The sequence below is a fragment of the Mytilus edulis genome, chromosome 8 (assembly GCF_963676685.1).
Source record: "Mytilus edulis chromosome 8, xbMytEdul2.2, whole genome shotgun sequence".
Lineage (NCBI taxonomy): Eukaryota > Metazoa > Mollusca > Bivalvia > Mytilida > Mytilidae > Mytilus > Mytilus edulis.
In genome coordinates, this window is record NC_092351.1 from 16635639 (window position 1) to 16654747 (window position 19109).

Consider the following 19109-nt stretch of genomic DNA (forward strand, 5'->3'; position numbering starts at 1 on the left):
GTTGAGATATTTTGGTGAAGTTGAAGTCCAATCAACTTGAAACTTAATACACATGTTCCCCATAAGATTAGAGAATTCCCCATTTACATGGTCCACTGAACATAGAAAATGAAAATGTGGATGGGGCACCCGTGTACTATGGACACACTCTTGTTTAAGAAATACTCAAGTGGTTGGGTTGCTGTTCATTGCTGTATATATCTTCTGTTATCCAAATCAATGCAGCACAGATATACAAAAAATCCTAACTCGACAATGTTATGCTAGAAAAATGCAACTTTTGTATTTATTGCAGAACCATCAATAGAAATCCCCAGTAGACAGTATGTCGTCAATGAACCTATAATTAAAGATGATATTGCCCTGTTGAAGGTACCAGTAGTCAGGACTGGTGACCTGTCTGGTCTGTCAGAAATTGTGATCATGTCAAAAGATGGTTCAGCAGAAGCAGGCAGAGATTACAACGGATTTTCAAAAGGTACATACCATAGTAACAGTCCTAGATAGGTTTATTGACATGTAGATTACATATCAGGGGGCAATGTATGAAGATGGTGTTTAACAGTGTTTTCCATTCGGCATTTAAGCCGGGTATGCCAACCACCTTCTTTTGAAAGCCGACCACCTTTCGATTTTAGGAGGTGGTCGGCTTTTTTTTCAAAATCCGGATTTTTTTCGGTTCCGTACCGTTAAAATTTGAATACTAATCCTGCCTTGTTTTCATTGACAAAGATGGCGTCCAATCATCAAATTTCAATGTTTTCATTAATCAATCGGGGGAAAAGAAAGGAAGATGACGATGATGATAAAGAAAATACTAGACCAAATAAGTTAAATAAAATTGATAGTAATGTTGAAGTTGTGGAAATTGAACAAAAATCAACCAAACAACGGAAAAGACACGCAAGTGAAGACAAAATATGAGCAAGACTTCAAGTTCAAATGACTTATAGTCACAGAGGAAGGATACTACTGTTCTGTGTGCCAAAAATACGGCACAAAAGCAAGAAACAGAACAGAAACCTGGATCGAAAGGCCTTAAATCCATGCTGATGCATAAAATTGTAAATGAAAGAAGAGATAGAAGAGATAAATTTTTGAAAAAATAAAATCAAAGAATATTTGACAATTAATATGACTACTTTTATTTATGTTTGTTCAACTCCATAAAATGTGAATATTATACTAATCTTTATTTCTGTGACCCCCACGTGCACCCACAGTAAATTAAAAAAGGTTGGACATTTAAAAAAAAACCACCCGGTTGCAAATTATTTTTTTAAAACACCCACCTTACCTTAGTAAAAAAAGGAAAACACTGTGTTAAATGTAAAATGCAGAGATAAATGTAGATATCATGACCTACTTGGTCTGTCGACTGACATCCCTAGAACAGTCAGCAGTGAAGGGCAGAAACAATAATGGATTTTGTGATGTATTAAATGGTGCATGATATGAATAATAATTTTATGAAAGCTGCAAAAAAATTGATATATTGCCTTTACAAATTAAATGAGTAAGTGCTCCAGTATTGAGAAGTACTGGCACTCTACTGCTGTTAAAAGAATTATCACAATGCAAAGGAGGCTATAACAAAATCTTAAATCAAAAAAGAACTGATTTAACACAAAAACCAAAGAAAAAAAACCATAAGAAATCATGCAATTGACCTAAAAACTGTACACATAATGGGGGGCACTACAATTGTAAATAGATCTATAGGTAACACAAGATCTGTATGTTAATGACACAATGCAAAAAAATGATTCAAAAAATCAAGACTACCACTGATGATTCCAGCAAATGTTAAATAACAATACCAAAAACTGTACATATATGATTTTAATGAAAAGATTTTATTTACAGCTTTGACTTTTCACCCTGGTATATCTCTTGTCAATGTTGAAATACAAATATTGTATGACAAGATCAAGGAGAATCGGGAAACATTTATTATCTTGCTGACAAAAGACAGATATAATGTGGCTGAAATAAAGGTACATTGTTTAGTGTAAAATCAACATTATTTAACTTTTGCATAAAAACAACTGTAAAAATAAAAAAAATATAACAAAATATAAATTAAAATAGGCTCTATGCCAAAAAAAACCTGCCTGAAGTCTTAAAGGCCAACATAGGATATTCAATATCATTTATAAAAAGTATGTGTACAGTTGTTATGTATCTTTGGAACAGTGGTTCCCTGTGTACATATTAGATACATTGTGTCCTTGTTATTCTCATGATATTGTTATGAATTCAAAAGCAGAGAAAAACTGGGATTTACATTTTTTAGTTGCTTTGACAACAAGTGACAAGATTTCATTATATATCAATGAAAACTCACCCTTTTTTACATCAAGAAAACTTGTATTACCAAAATAGAAGAGCCCACCCTACTTTTAAAATTTAGTTCCCTCTCTAATGTATAGATATACTAGTTTACCTTTGTTTGTCAGTGACACTGCATTCATTTGACAGTCTATAACACATATATCTATGGCATTTTTCACAGCAACTGAAAGTCAGTGAAATCAATAAATCATATAAATACATTTGAAAATATTTGTATATATAAGGAATAATGCACACTTTTCTCTTTGTATATGTTATGTTTGCTTTTTCCCAGAATTCCAGAGCTATGATCTACATTGAAGAAAACAGTAAGATGGCTGATGTAGTTTTCCCTACTAAACCAATAGTTGTATCTCTTAAGGATTATGATGATGTGTCGTCTGCAGATGACAGGATAATTAATGGCTACCCTGTTATTTGTGTCTCTGTAAGTAAAGTTGCATTTGAACAATTTGTTTTGAGGGTGATTTTTATGCTCAAAGGAGGGGCCATTAAGTATTACCTTGTTTGTATATATTTTTGTCCTAACCCGATGTTATCCGATATATGTACAGTGCTTATGACCATAAAACACAGACTAAGTTAAATTTGGGTGGCATCACTTTTACCATTCCTGAGTTATGCCCCTTTATAACATTATATGCAAGCAAGGGTATCAACTCTGTCCCATGAACACATTCTCTATTTGAATGATAATAGAATACCAAATTTCCATTCTGATAACTTGATATAGATAAATACATCAAGGTTTGGCATAATTTTGGTTGATTCATTGCTAGAAGTCCTTATATTGTTCTATTATCCATTAAACTTTTCTTGAATATTATTTTGATCATTTGTTACTTGTTATAATAATTCCTATCCTCATTATATTAAACAGTCATGTAACCCAAAACATCCAGATTTTCCAACAACAGGACCAATGTGTGAAACCCAGGAGATCAATGATACTCTTACCAAATTCCAGTGGCAGGTGGCAGCACCCACAACTACAGATGGGGTAACCAGTCCGTTAGAGGATATTGTTTCAACTACATTCTTTGCTTCAACAAGGGGAATAACTCTGGACAGTGTTTATTTCAATAGTGGTTAGTTATTGTTTTTTGTGTTATATGCCAACTATAAAGTACCAGTTAGATTCAAAAGTTTACTGTTTTATTGAATATTATTGAATATAACCAATTGTATGAATTTATTTTTTTAATGACAAATTGTTTCCTAGATCAATTTAATGGCTCATCTTGAAAACTGGCATTGACATTGTTAAAACATAAAATTTGTGTTTACAAAAATAAATTTGTAAACGAGAAAAAGAAAAAAATGTTTATAAATACATGTAGCATGTTTTTGAATTTTACATTTAATTGTACTGCACTGTAAGATGAAAAACTCAAAGAAAAATACTGCTTTCCTTATATCTACAGGAAGTAGAATTAGATGTATTGCTCGTGCTGTCAATGTTAGAGGAGAACCTGGACATACTTACCAAAGTGACCCTGTCAAGGTCAGTGGAAAACAAGGACTGTGTCTGCCTAGAGAGGTCAATACTGTTGGAGCTGATCCATTCACAGCTAAACTCAAATATCTAGGTAATTTTCACTTTAAATTTGTTTAATATCAAATCTTTTAAAAATTGCTATGCCATTTTCTTTACATAAGGGTTTTAAAATTCATTTAACATTTAATTTTTTTTCTACAACATTAATTAAAAAAAAAAGTTCTGTGTATAGTAAGCCAGACGGAATACATTCAAAAAGAATGTCATTCAAAGGTAGTTTGCTATGATGACAGACCTTGGAAAATATTTGTTTATGGCTTAGAATTAAAAGATTGGAATGCATAGCAATATATGTTATATCAAAACTCTTATCTGTCCTATCACAGTATTTATAATAATATTGTATGATATTGTAGGACCACAGTATGGCGGCAACAGTGGTAAAGTTCTTATAACAGTGAATGTTCCACACCAAGATGGTATGCTTCCAGTCGTGTCCACATGGCAGCCTTCAAACTTTGAATTTATTCTCAGTCCTGATGCATTAAGGCAAGGCCAGCATCAGTGTTCTAATCTGATAGACTTTTCTGAATCACGCTCTGATTTTGGATTTGTTTCTAACCGGACAAAAAATCCATTTATGATTGGTGAAATTGAACCTTATCAGAATAGTGCAGATCTGAGGACAGCCAAAACTTTGAGATTTTACAGGTATTACATTCTACTCATTATAAGACCAGGTTAAATTTTAAGTACTTTTTATGATGATTTTATTCAAAAAAATTTCACCAACATATAAGATCTTGTAGCCTCTAACTTATTTTATTTTAAAAAATTTGCAACAGAATTGAAAAATAAGATATCACATCATGAATTTGTTCATTGACAAATTGAAAATGGTAGAGTTTCTGTAATCATAGAGAAAAATGGTGGGAATAAAAATTTTGAAAGCACAAAATTTTTTAATATGTTTCTTACGAAAATCCTAACCTACTGACCCAATAAACCATGAACACAAATATTTATGTTAAGTTTCATATTAAATATAAGAAGACAAACTAAAATCTGAAATGTCAAATAAGAGACTACTTTGTGGCCAAAAGAGAAAAATGACATCAGTCCATAATACACAACATAGAAAACTTGATGACCAAGCAATACAAACCCCACTGAAAACTTGAATACCAAGCAATACAAACCCCACTGAAAACTTGATGAGCAAGCAATACAAACCCCACTGAAAACTTGATGACCAAGCAATACAAACCCCACTGAAAACTTGATGACCAAGCAATACAAACCCCACTGATAACTTGATGACCAAGCAATACAAACCCCACCGATAACTTGATGACCAAGCAATACAAACCCCACTGATAACTTGATGACCAAGCAATACAAACCCCACTGAAAACTTGATGACCAAGCAATACAAACCCCACTGATAACTTGATGACCAAGCAATACAAACCCCACTGATAACTTGATGACCAAGCAATACAAACCCCACTGATAACTTGATGACCAAGCACTACAAACCCCACTGAAAACTTGAATAACTTGATGACCAAGCAATACAAACCCCACTGAAAAACTTGATGACCAAGCAATACAAACCCCACTGATAACTTGATGACCAAGCAATACAAACCCCACTGATAACTTGATGACCAAGCAATACAAACCCCACTGAAAACTTGATGACCAAGCAATACAAACCCCACTGAAAACTTGATGACCAAGCAATACAAACCCCACTGAAAACTTGATGACCAAGCAATACAAACCCCACTGAAAACTTGAATACCAAGCAATACAAACCCCACTGACAACTTGATGACCAAGCACTACAAACCCCACTGAAAACTTGATGACCAAGCAATACAAACCCCACTGATAACTTGATGACCAAGCAATACAAACCCCACTGATAACTTGATGACCAAGCAATACAAACCCCACTGATAACTTGATGACCAAGCACTACAAACCCCACTGAAAACTTGAATAACTTGATGACCAAGCAATACAAACCCCACTGAAAAACTTGATGACCAAGCAATACAAACCCCACTGATAACTTGATGACCAAGCAATACAAACCCCACTGAAAACTTGAATAACTTGATGACCAAGCAATACAAACCCCACTGATAACTTGATGACCAAGCAATACAAACCCCACTGAAAACTTGATGACCAAGCAATACAAACCCCACTGAAAACTTGATGACCAAGCAATACAAACCCCACTGAAAACTTGATGACCAATCAATACAAACCCCACTGATAACTTGATGACCAAGCAATACAAACCCCACTGAAAACTTGAATAACTTGATGACCAAGCAATACAAACCCCACTGATAACTTGATGACCAAGCAATACAAACCCCACTGAAAACTTGATGACCAAGCAATACAAACCCCACTGAAAACTTGATGACCAAGCAATACAAACCCCACTGAAAACTTGATGACCAAGCAATACAAACCCCACTGAAAACTTGAATACCAAGCAATACAAACCCCACTGACAACTTGATGACCAAGCACTACAAACCCCACTGAAAACTTGATGACCAAGCAATACAAACCCCACTGATAACTTGATGACCAAGCAATACAAACCCCACTGATAACTTGATGACCAAGCAATGCAAACCCCACTGATAACTTGATGACCAAGCACTACAAACCCCACTGAAAACTTGAATAACTTGATGACCAAGCAATACAAACCCCACTGAAAAACTTGATGACCAAGCAATACAAACCCCACTGATAACTTGATGACCAAGCAATACAAACCCCACTGATAACTTGATGACCAAGCAATACAAACCCCACTGAAAACTTGATGACCAAGCAATACAAACCCCACTGAAAATTTGATGACCAAGCAATACAAACCCCACTGAAAACTTGATGACCAATCAATACAAACCCCACTGATAACTTGATGACCAAGCAATACAAACCCCACTGAAAACTTGAATAACTTGATGACCAAGCAATACAAACCCCACTGATAACTTGATGACCAAGCAATACAAACCCCACTGAAAACTTGATGACCAAGCAATACAAACCCCACTGAAAACTTGATGACCAAGCAATACAAACCCCACTGAAAACTTGATGACCAAGCAATACAAACCCCACTGAAAACTTGAATACCAAGCAATACAAACCCCACTGACAACTTGATGACCAAGCACTACAAACCCCACTGAAAACTTGATGACCAAGCAATACAAACCCCACTGATAACTTGATGACCAAGCAATACAAACCCCACTGATAACTTGATGACCAAGCAATACAAACCCCACTGATAACTTGATGACCAAGCACTACAAACCCCACTGAAAACTTGAATAACTTGATGACCAAGCAATACAAACCCCACTGAAAAACTTGATGACCAAGCAATACAAACCCCACTGATAACTTGATGACCAAGCAATACAAACCCCACTGAAAACTTGAATAACTTGATGACCAAGCAATACAAACCCCACTGATAACTTGATGACCAAGCAATACAAACCCCACTGAAAACTTGATGACCAAGCAATACAAACCCCACTGAAAACTTGATGACCAAGCAATACAAACCCCACTGAAAACTTGATGACCAATCAATACAAACCCCACTGATAACTTGATGACCAAGCAATACAAACCCCACTGAAAACTTGAATAACTTGATGACCAAGCAATACAAACCCCACTGATAACTTGATGACCAAGCAATACAAACCCCACTGAAAACTTGAATAACTTGATGACCAAGCAATACAAACCCCACTGATAACTTGATGACCAAGCAATACAAACTCCACTGAAAACTTAATGACCAAGCAATACAAACCCCAATGGTAACTTGATGACCAAGCAATACAAACTCCACTGAAAACTTAATGACCAAGCAATACAAACCCCAATGGTAACTTGATGACCAAGCAATACAAACCCCACTGAAAACTTGAATAACTTGATGACCAAGCAATACAAACCCCACTGATAACTTGATGACCAAGCAATACAAACCCCACTGATAACTTGATGACCAAGCAATACAAACCCCACTGAAAACTTGATGACCAAGCACTACAAACCCCACTGAAAACTTGAATAACTTGATGACCAAGCAATACAAACCCCACTGAAAAACTTGATGACCAAGCAATACAAACCCCACTGATAACTTGATGACCAAGCAATACAAACCCCACTGAAAACTTGATGACCAAGCAATACAAACCCCACTGAAAACTTGAATAACTTGATGACCAAGCAATACAAACCCCACTGAAAAACTTGATGACCAAGCAATACAAACCCCACTGATAACTTGATGACCAAGCAATACAAACTCCACTGAAAACTTGATGACCAAGCAATACAAACCCCACTGATAACTTGATGACCAAGCAATACAAACCCCACTGAAAAACTTGATGACCAAGCAATACAAACCCCACTGATAACTTGATGACCAAGCAATACAAACCCCACTGAAAACTTGAATAACTTGATGACCAAGCAATACAAACCCCACTGATAACTTGATGACCAATCAATACAAACCCACCTGGTAACTTGATGACCAAGCACTACAAACCCCACTGAAAACTTGATGACCAAGCAATACAAACCCCACTGATAACTTGATGACCAAGCAATACAAACCCCACTGAAAACTTGATGACCAAGCAATACAAACCCCACTGAAAACTTGATGACCAAGCAATACAAACCCCACTGAAAACTTGATGACCTAGCAATACAAACCCCACTGAAAACTTGATGACCAAGCAATACAAACCCCACTGAAAACTTGATGACCAAGCAATACAAACCCCACTGGTAACTTGATGACCAAGCAATACAAACCCCACTGAAAACTTGAATAACTTGATGACCAAGCAATACAAACCCCACTGAAAAACTTGATGACCAAGCAATACAAACCCCACTGATAACTTGATGACCAAGCAATACAAACCCCACTGATAACTTGATGACCAAGCACTACAAACCCCACTGAAAACTTGACGACCAAGCAATACAAACCCCACTGAAAAATTTGATGACCAAGCAATACAAACCCCACTGAAAAACTTGATGACCAAGCAATACAAACTCCACTGAAAACTTGATGACCAAGCAATACAAACCCCACTGAAAACTTGATGACCAAGCAATACAAACCCCACTGAAAACTTGATGACCAAGCAATACAAACCCCACTGATAACTTGATGACCAGTCAATACAAACCCACCTGGTAACTTGATGACCAAGCACTACAAACCCCACTGAAAACTTGATGACCAAGCAATACAAACCCCACTGAAAACTTGATGACCAAGCAATACAAACCCCACTGAAAACTTGAATAACTTGATGACCAAGCAATACAAACCCCACTGAAAAACTTGATGACCAAGCAATACAAACCCCACTGAAAAACTTGATGACCAAGCAATACAAACCCCACTGATAACTTGATGACCAAGCAATACAAACCCCACTGATAACTTGATGACCAAGCAATACAAACCCCACTGAAAACTTGAATAACTTGATGACCAAGCAATACAAACCCCACTGAAAAACTTGATGACCAAGCAATACAAACCCCACTGAAAAACTTGATGACCAAGCAATACAAACTCCACTGAAAACTTGATGACCAAGCAATACAAACCCCACTGATAACTTGATGACCAAGCAATACAAACCCCACTGAAAACTTGAATACCAAGCAATACAAACCCCACTGACAACTTGATGACCAAGCACTACAAACCCCACTGAAAACGTGATGACCAAGCAATACAAACCCCACTGATAACTTGATGACCAAGCAATACAAACCCCACTGATAACTTGATGACCAAGCAATACAAACCCCACTGATAACTTGATGACCAAGCACTACAAACCCCACTGAAAACTTGAATAACTTGATGACCAAGCAATACAAACCCCACTGAAAAACTTGATGACCAAGCAATACAAACCCCACTGATAACTTGATGACCAAGCAATACAAACCCCACTGAAAACTTGAATAACTTGATGACCAAGCAATACAAACCCCACTGAAAAACTTGATGACCAAGCAATACAAACCCCACTGATAACTTGATGACCAAGCAATACAAACCCCACTGAAAACTTGAATAACTTGATGACCAAGCAATACAAACCCCACTGATAACTTGATGACCAAGCAATACAAACCCCACTGAAAACTTGATGACCAAGCAATACAAACCCCACTGAAAACTTGATGACCAAGCAATACAAACCCCACTGAAAACTTGATGACCAATCAATACAAACCCCACTGATAACTTGATGACCAAGCAATACAAACCCCACTGAAAACTTGAATAACTTGATGACCAAGCAATACAAACCCCACTGATAACTTGATGACCAAGCAATACAAACCCCACTGAAAACTTGAATAACTTGATGACCAAGCAATACAAACCCCACTGATAACTTGATGACCAAGCAATACAAACTCCACTGAAAACTTAATGACCAAGCAATACAAACCCCAATGGTAACTTGATGACCAAGCAATACAAACTCCACTGAAAACTTAATGACCAAGCAATACAAACCCCAATGGTAACTTGATGACCAAGCAATACAAACCCCACTGAAAACTTGAATAACTTGATGACCAAGCAATACAAACCCCACTGATAACTTGATGACCAAGCAATACAAACCCCACTGATAACTTGATGACCAAGCAATACAAACCCCACTGAAAACTTGATGACCAAGCACTACAAACCCCACTGAAAACTTGAATAACTTGATGACCAAGCAATACAAACCCCACTGAAAAACTTGATGACCAAGCAATACAAACCCCACTGATAACTTGATGACCAAGCAATAAAAACCCCACTGAAAACTTGATGACCAAGCAATACAAACCCCACTGAAAACTTGAATAACTTGATGACCAAGCAATACAAACCCCACTGAAAAACTTGATGACCAAGCAATACAAACCCCACTGATAACTTGATGACCAAGCAATACAAACCCCACTGAAAACTTGATGACCAAGCAATACAAACCCCACTGATAACTTGATGACCAAGCAATACAAACCCCACTGAAAAACTTGATGACCAAGCAATACAAACCCCACTGATAACTTGATGACCAAGCAATACAAACCCCACTGAAAACTTGAATAACTTGATGACCAAGCAATACAAACCCCACTGATAACTTGATGACCAATCAATACAAACCCACCTGGTAACTTGATGACCAAGCACTACAAACCCCACTGAAAACTTGATGACCAAGCAATACAAACCCCACTGATTACTTGATGACCAAGCAATACAAACCCCACTGAAAACTTGAATAACTTGATGACCAAGCAAAACAAACCCCACTGAAAAACTTGATGACCAAGCAATACAAACCCCACTGATAACTTGATGACCAAGCAATACAAACCCCACTGATAACTTGATGACCAAGCACTACAAACCCCACTGAAAACTTGAATAACTTGATGACCAAGCAATACAAACCACACTGAAAAACTTGATGACCAAGCAATACAAACCCCACTGAAAAACTTGATGACCAAGCAATACAAACCCCACTGAAAAACTTGATGACCAATCAATACAAACCCCACTGAAAACTTGATGACCAAGCAATACAAACCCCACTGAAAACTTGAATAACTTGATGACCAAGCAATACAAACCCCACTGATAACTTGATGACCAAGCAATACAAACCCCACTGAAAACTTGATGACCAAGCAATACAAACCCCACTGAAAACTTGATGACCAAGCAATACAAACCCCACTGAAAACTTGATGACCAATCAATACAAACCCCACTGATAACTTGATGACCAAGCAATACAAACCCCACTGACAACTTGATGACCAGTCAATACAAACCCCACTGATAACTTGATGACCAAGCAATACAAACCCCACTGAAAACTTGATGACCAAGCAATACAAACCCCACTGATAACTTGATGACCAGTCAATACAAACCCCACTGATAACTTGATGACCAAGCAATACAAACCCCACTGAAAACTTGATGACCAAGCAATACAAACCCCACTGATAACTTGATGACCAAGCAATACAAACTCCACTGATAACTTGATGACCAAGCAATACAAACCCCACTGAAAACTTGAATAACTTGATGACCAAGCAATACAAACCCCACTGAAAAACTTGATGACCAAGCAATACAAACCCCACTGAAAAACTTGATGACCAAGCAATACAAACCCCACTGAAAAACTTGATGACCAATCAATACAAACCCCACTGAAAACTTGATGACCAAGCAATACAAACCCCACTGAAAACTTGAATAACTTGATGACCAAGCAATACAAACCCCACTGATAACTTGATGACCAAGCAATACAAACCCCACTGAAAACTTGATGACCAAGCAATACAAACCCCACTGAAAACTTGATGACCAAGCAATACAAACCCCACTGAAAACTTGATGACCAATCAATACAAACCCCACTGATAACTTGATGACCAAGCAATACAAACCCCACTGAGAACTTGATGACCAAGCAATACCAACCCCACTGAAAACTTGATGACCAAACAATACAAACCCCACTGATAACTTGATGACCAAACAATACAAACCCCACTGATAACTTGATGACCAAACAATACAAACCCCACTGAAAACTTGATGACAAATCAATACAAACCCCACTGAAAACTTGAAACAAAGTCATTGCTCTTGAAGGATTGTGTTTAATATAAGATAAATAGTGATGTAATAAGTAAGAGCTTTATTTGTCAAGTTTATTTGAATATCATCACGAATGTATAAATGACAACACATATGTAAATTTTTGAACAGAATATTTGGTCAATGATCACATTGAATTATTATGTTTTACATACATCTTACTATTAAGTTATGTTTGTGTTTATTTTTGTCAGTAATTTAGATTATGAGTCCTGCCAGTGGAAGTTTCAGGGTATATTTGATATGACATCTCTTGTGACTGTATGTGAGGGCAAGATAGCTGCAGATGGACAGGTAAAATATTATATTTCGTTTTGATATTGATCCAAGAGGCCTTATTTGTTACTACTTAGTAATAAAGGGTTTCATAATGTGTTTTTAGATTTTCTTTATAACTATATTCATTCATAAGAAAGACAAAGTTTAATGAAACCCATAATATGATCTTAGCATTAGCTTTATTATTCTACCTTGTCAGGACCTTAATGGTCTATGTCTCTGGACTACTCCCAACATTTATAAAATTGATTTGAAAAATGGTGATGTACTCCACCAATTAGCACATGTGATTTCATCAAGGAGCACCTTGATAAAAAAATTAAGTTATAAGTTTAAAAAAATTGCCTTTGAACTAATGCCTTCATGTAAAAAAAAAATTGCCTTTGAACTAATGCCTTCATGTAAAAAAAAATTGCCTTTGAACTAATGCCTTCATGTAAAAAAAAATTGCCTTTGAACTAATGCCTTCATGTAAAGGTTCAAATATTTGATGTATTTATTGAATTGTTGCTGTCAAGAACAAAAGTGTTGGTCATCTCTGTTTCGTTACATGTATTTATGTTGGTCATCTCTGTTTCGTTACATGTATTTATGTTGGTTATCTCTGTTTCGTTACATGTATTTATGTGACAAAAGTGTTGGTCATCTCTGTTTCGTTACATGTATTTATGTGACAAAAGTGTTGGTCATCTCTGTTTCGTTACATGTATTTATGTGACAGAATGTTATGTTCTCAATATGAAGCAGTCCTTTATGACCATTCCATTACCTCTTTATATTTTACGTTTCAGCCCCTTAATATCAAGCAATCCTTTAAAACCATGTGATTACCTCTCTATATTTTATGTTTCAGCCCCTTAATATCAAGCAGTCCTTCATGACTATGAGACTACCATTATATGTGTCCTACGTTTACCATGCTTTGTCTGGAGACAGAGGATGGAGACATATAGACACACAGACAGAATTAGAGATGACCTTTGTGTATAATACAGCTGTTATGTGGGATGATGGGATATCGTCTTCAAGGTCATCTGACACAGATGGGTTGGAAGGGTCATTGTTTCCTGCTAGTATGAAAATTATTAACAACCGTTTGGTAGTGACCTTCAGAACAAAGGCTAGATTCAGGGGACAATTTGTTATGAATTATCCTGGTAAGTAATACAGTTAATGTTTTGGTGTATGATATATTTTTAATGAACATATAAATATAAAAAAGAAGATGTGGTATGATTGCCAATGAGACAACTCTCCACAAGTGACCAAATAACACAAAATGTAACAGCTTTATGTCACTGTACGGCCTTCAACGATGAGCAAAGCCCATACTGCATGCAAAAGGCCTGGAAATCGGAAATGTAAAACAATTCAATTGAGAAAACTAATAGCCTAATTAATTTACAAAAAAATGAACAAAAACAAATATGTAACACAGAAACAAAAGACAACAACTGAATTTCAGGCTCTTGACTTGGGATAGGAACACACATACAGAATTATGAATATAGAATTAAACTTCAAATATTCTTTTAAACAGGAACAGGTGAGCAAATTGAATACCACTAGTGTTATATGATTAGGCAGATTAAAATAAAGTAAAGATTTGAAAAAGGAAACAGCAATGAACATACAAGTGTTTATACTTTTAAGATGTGTTAATGAATTATATATACAATGTAATAGGTATGGAAGCAAAAACAGTTACAATGGATTTTAGAAAATAACCATAACCAAGGAATGAGGGTTTAATTGCAGGTCTTAAATTTGATAGATTCTCAGAGAACATAAAGAATTATTGGAATAATAATGTGATTTCTAAAAGTTATGTCATTCATTGCATGACATAGTTGACGAAGAACAAAAGACGATCAACAGGCAGCAAGACTGAAACTTGCATGACAAAGACTGGACACTGCAAATACTTTTCAAACTGCATCTACTTTATTTTGCAAGTCTCAGAATTATAAACATGATCATATTTTAAAAGATGATAAGAAATTGAATGTTTTTACAATAACTGATATAATTGTAAAGAAGGGGAAAAAACATACTATTACCTTTTATTTAATAATTATCATTATATGTTGTTCCTATAGTAGGTACAGTGCCTATGACATATTACAACCAATGACAATATAATTACTAATTTATGATTTCTTATTAACTATTTTGTAGACTCTCTATATCAGTCCTCTGTATCATGTATAGAGAATCCTAAAATGACCTTCACCTTGAGAATGCTGCGTAGCTCTAAAACTTATGATAAGGCTGACCAACTTTGGCAGTTTGAATCTGACTTTTCTGTATGTATATGTTTCTATTTATTTTGTTTGAATTTTGATATTAATGTGACTGTACAAATTTTTTTTTAATGAACAATACCAATATACTGTAATACTTATAATAATTATTGTTTTGTAACACTTGTCCAGTTTGCTCCTAATTTATCTTATGTTACAATTTGTAAGTGGGTCTCATTGGGGTCTAAGCGTGAAGCGGGATTGCCGATTTTTTTGTAAGCGTGATACGTGAAAGTCAAATCATTGTGCTGTGAAAACCGGAAATGAAGTCTAGCGGGACACAGGAAATTACAAAAAAATAAGAATTGCTTCGTACATAGTGTAAGCAGGATACGGGAATCTGACAAAACATTAAGCGGGATCCGGGATCAGAACCCCCCAATGAGACTCCTTGTAAGAGTAAACCATTATAGGTCAAGGTACGGTTTTCATTATGTTTTCGAAAAAAAAAATCTGCTTAACCAATGATAGCTTAAAAACAGGTGGTAAGATTTTGTTACTTGATCTTACTTTGAAAAAAACATTTACTCACCTCAAATTTAAATGTTTTTGCCATATATAAGTAGGAATATTCTTATGACTAATTCTATTGCAGATGAAGGATTATTCTGGATTATACAAAATCAATCTGGTTCCGTGTACAACATCAGCTAGACAGGCATATGATCCTTCAATCAAATGTCAACCACAACAAATAATGACCTTTGACCTACCAATCAGATTCCAACAAGTCAGTGATCCAGTGCCATCTAAGTACACTTTAAATGCTAAATTTAGATTGATGCGGAAAAGAGATTTATGGCTGTCTGAAAATAAAGATGAAGTACAAGTTGACATGGCATTTTCACCAGGTATGTCCATCAGCTGGGTAAAAATATTTTTGTGTAAACAGGGGGCAAATGTTTTCTGTTTGCTAAATATATCTAACAATGGTCACTTGAAGTAATCCTGTCCAACAAAACTATCATAACATTGTGTTTCCAATTCAAAGTAACAATCTACAGTGTCAGATGATTTAAACTTTTGTTACATATTTATTTTCTAAAGGTAAACAAGTGTGCATGAATTCAACAGAGATAAACATGTGTAATACACTGCATTAAATTGAATTGAACTGTTTCAATGAACACTGATTACTTTGGGAAGATGTAAACAAAAGAAATGTGATCAAGCTAGATTTGACCTAAATAATGCATGTTTTTGTAGTGTTACCCTTGACTGTCCTTCCGTCTGTTCAGTTTCTTCACTCTTAACTTTTAAAAGTTTTCCTGGTCCAAATTTTATGAAATTCACATCCAATGCTAAGAACCACAACACACCTCTTTTTAAATTTACCAAAAATTGCCAAGCTTGAGGCCAGTTGAGGGGGCATTTGTGTCATCAAACCCATTCTTTTCTTTATTTAAACTTCAAACATTTATTTGCATATATTGTTGTATGCTTTCCATTTCCGAGCTACATCAATAAATTAAAGTTAAGAAGGGGATACACGTAACAAAGTTTACAATTTTACAAAGTATTTTTTACAAAATATAAACCATTATTGGCACCATATATCAGTCTAGCCCTTCAGTATGGTCAAGGATTTGTATAAATATACATTATTTCCTTTCAGGTGATACACTTTATGGTAGAATAGATTCATCAGCTGACCTTGGACAGACAATTAACCTTGGTATAGACAAAGTATTTATATGTTCTGGAAAAGATGGTTATATACCTAGATATGACCCAGAAAATGACCTATATGGATGTCTTGGACCAAAGAATAAACTTGAACAGTCCTTAAAAATACTTGTAAGTAATACAGGTTTGAAACAATCACTGTTCATGGTGTGTTAATTCTCCATCTGCCAGTCAGTCTATCCATGAACCATTCTTGTGTGAGCACAAATTCTAACATACTATTGCTTGAAATGGAATGAAATTTTACATTAGTTAAACATAACATATCACATTTTTACATAAGTTGGAAAATATGAAATTTTGAGAAAAAATATTTGTTAGCACAATTATATCAAATATTGAAGCTTGACTGGATTGAAACCTGACCCCATTTTCATTCTCAATTTTACAATTAATTAGCATAAAAAATCATTCACATTCTCCTATAGAGAACTAAGGCCACACCAATTTAATTTCTTGTTCTACGGATTTTTGGACTCCAAAATATGGGGCGAGCGAGCGATTTGAAAATTTTAATAAAAAAATATTTAATTTGCAAATTTTTGAGGCGAAGCTTGAGATGTAAAGGCGAGCGATTATAATTTTTTCTTGTAAACATTAAAAAGTAGATTTTGACAATATTAAAACTTGATTTATCACTTGTACGTTGACATTTCTTTAATTTCTGATGTATTTTTTCCATGTTCACCAAGAAATAGTTACATCTGGTCTATGTGTGTGTGACTGACAATGAGACAATTCTCCATTCAAGTCATAATCAGTTTGGGGGCAACCCCTTAATGTTATAAATATCCCTTTTACATGTTTTATGAGGGATCAATATAAGTTATAATATATTTGTTTGTATAAAAGAGCTCATATTTTCTCAAAGAACTATATATCTATCTGGTATTAAATGGTCAAAACATGTCCAAGAATGTTGTAATATTCCTGGACTTTAACCATGTTAACACATTTACTTTAACAGTTTAATATTATTCAAAATAAGTGGACCCCTCTTTTAGAAAAAGTTGTTTAAAATATGATGCAACTCTCCTCTTTTTGAGTACAAAATTCTAAGTTTTCAAAGGTTTTGTATAGAAGAACTATACAAATCCTTGGTATTTCTGTTTTCTTTTCTACATCAATAAAATGATCCCTTATCTGAGGAAGGGTTGTTCTCAACCTGATAATAACAAACACAGGTCAAAGTACGGCCTTTTACACAGGGCTTTGATACAGACCAAACAGCAAGCTATAAAGGACCCCAAAATTATTAGCGTACACAATTCGAACAGGAAAACCAACGGTCTAATTTATATATATATCCAAACAGGAAAATACCAAATTATGCACAACATCAACAAACGATAACTGCTGAACGACAGGCCCCTGAATCAATCAGGACAGGTGCATAAACATGCAGTGGCTATAGATAGTTTTATTTCGCCAGCATACAATATAATTGCAGTTGAAGGCAAATCCTTCAGAAGTTCTTCGTACTTTATTCTAACAGCGAACATGTTTTGATAGGGAATATAAGTAAGGGGGAAAGAAACCAATTGTTTGTTCTTTACAGGTATTTCCGCGCTGTTATAAATTTATATCGGAGCACTCCCTCTTTGGATAAATAGGTTTCATGCTGAAGCAAATATTCTCACAGATATTTACACCTTGTGGTGGGGTGATTTTATGTTTAAAGTCGTTATATACAGGTTAGACTGTTGATTTTAAAACAAAAGTTGATATCTTTTTATAATATTTACAAAAACAAAGGTGCGGGAAATGGACATGATTACATTTCCGGATGCGGGAAGCGGGAATATAAAAAAAATAAAAAAATTCTGTTTTGAAAAAAATAGGTGCGGGTGGGTCCGTCGAACAAGGAATCCAATTGATGTGGCCTAAGATATGAACCTTTGACGATTGATATATATATATATGTTTAACTCACATTTGAATATTGCAGGATCCATTAGCACCAGATACAGTGGATACCAGTGTGGACGGGATACAGTTTAAAGTTCTGCTGGCCAGAGACGATCCTAGAGCCACATCTCTAGTACAACAGCCTGGAGCTGATGGCTTCTCTATTGATACTCAACCTTTGTTTGAGGTTAGTATAAATTATTTATGTTACTTTTGGTACCCTGCACACTTCAAAATAGTTTTCTGTGAATTGAAT

General features: G+C 35.4%; 1 protein-coding gene across 1 annotated transcript in view; it reads left to right on the plus strand.

Annotated features, from left to right (window-relative positions):
- Positions 1-19109, plus strand: part of LOC139484941 (extracellular matrix protein 3-like) — a 71266-nt gene that overhangs the window by 47829 nt on the left and 4328 nt on the right. Inside the window, exons 12-23 of the mRNA XM_071268996.1 lie at positions 296-478; positions 1867-1997; positions 2630-2782; positions 3236-3443; positions 3780-3944; positions 4270-4564; positions 12872-12971; positions 13810-14113; positions 15135-15262; positions 15855-16110; positions 16875-17056; positions 18894-19040. Coding sequence (XP_071125097.1) covers positions 296-478; positions 1867-1997; positions 2630-2782; positions 3236-3443; positions 3780-3944; positions 4270-4564; positions 12872-12971; positions 13810-14113; positions 15135-15262; positions 15855-16110; positions 16875-17056; positions 18894-19040 — 2252 coding nt within the window. The remainder of the gene's footprint in view (positions 1-295; positions 479-1866; positions 1998-2629; positions 2783-3235; positions 3444-3779; positions 3945-4269; positions 4565-12871; positions 12972-13809; positions 14114-15134; positions 15263-15854; positions 16111-16874; positions 17057-18893; positions 19041-19109) is intronic.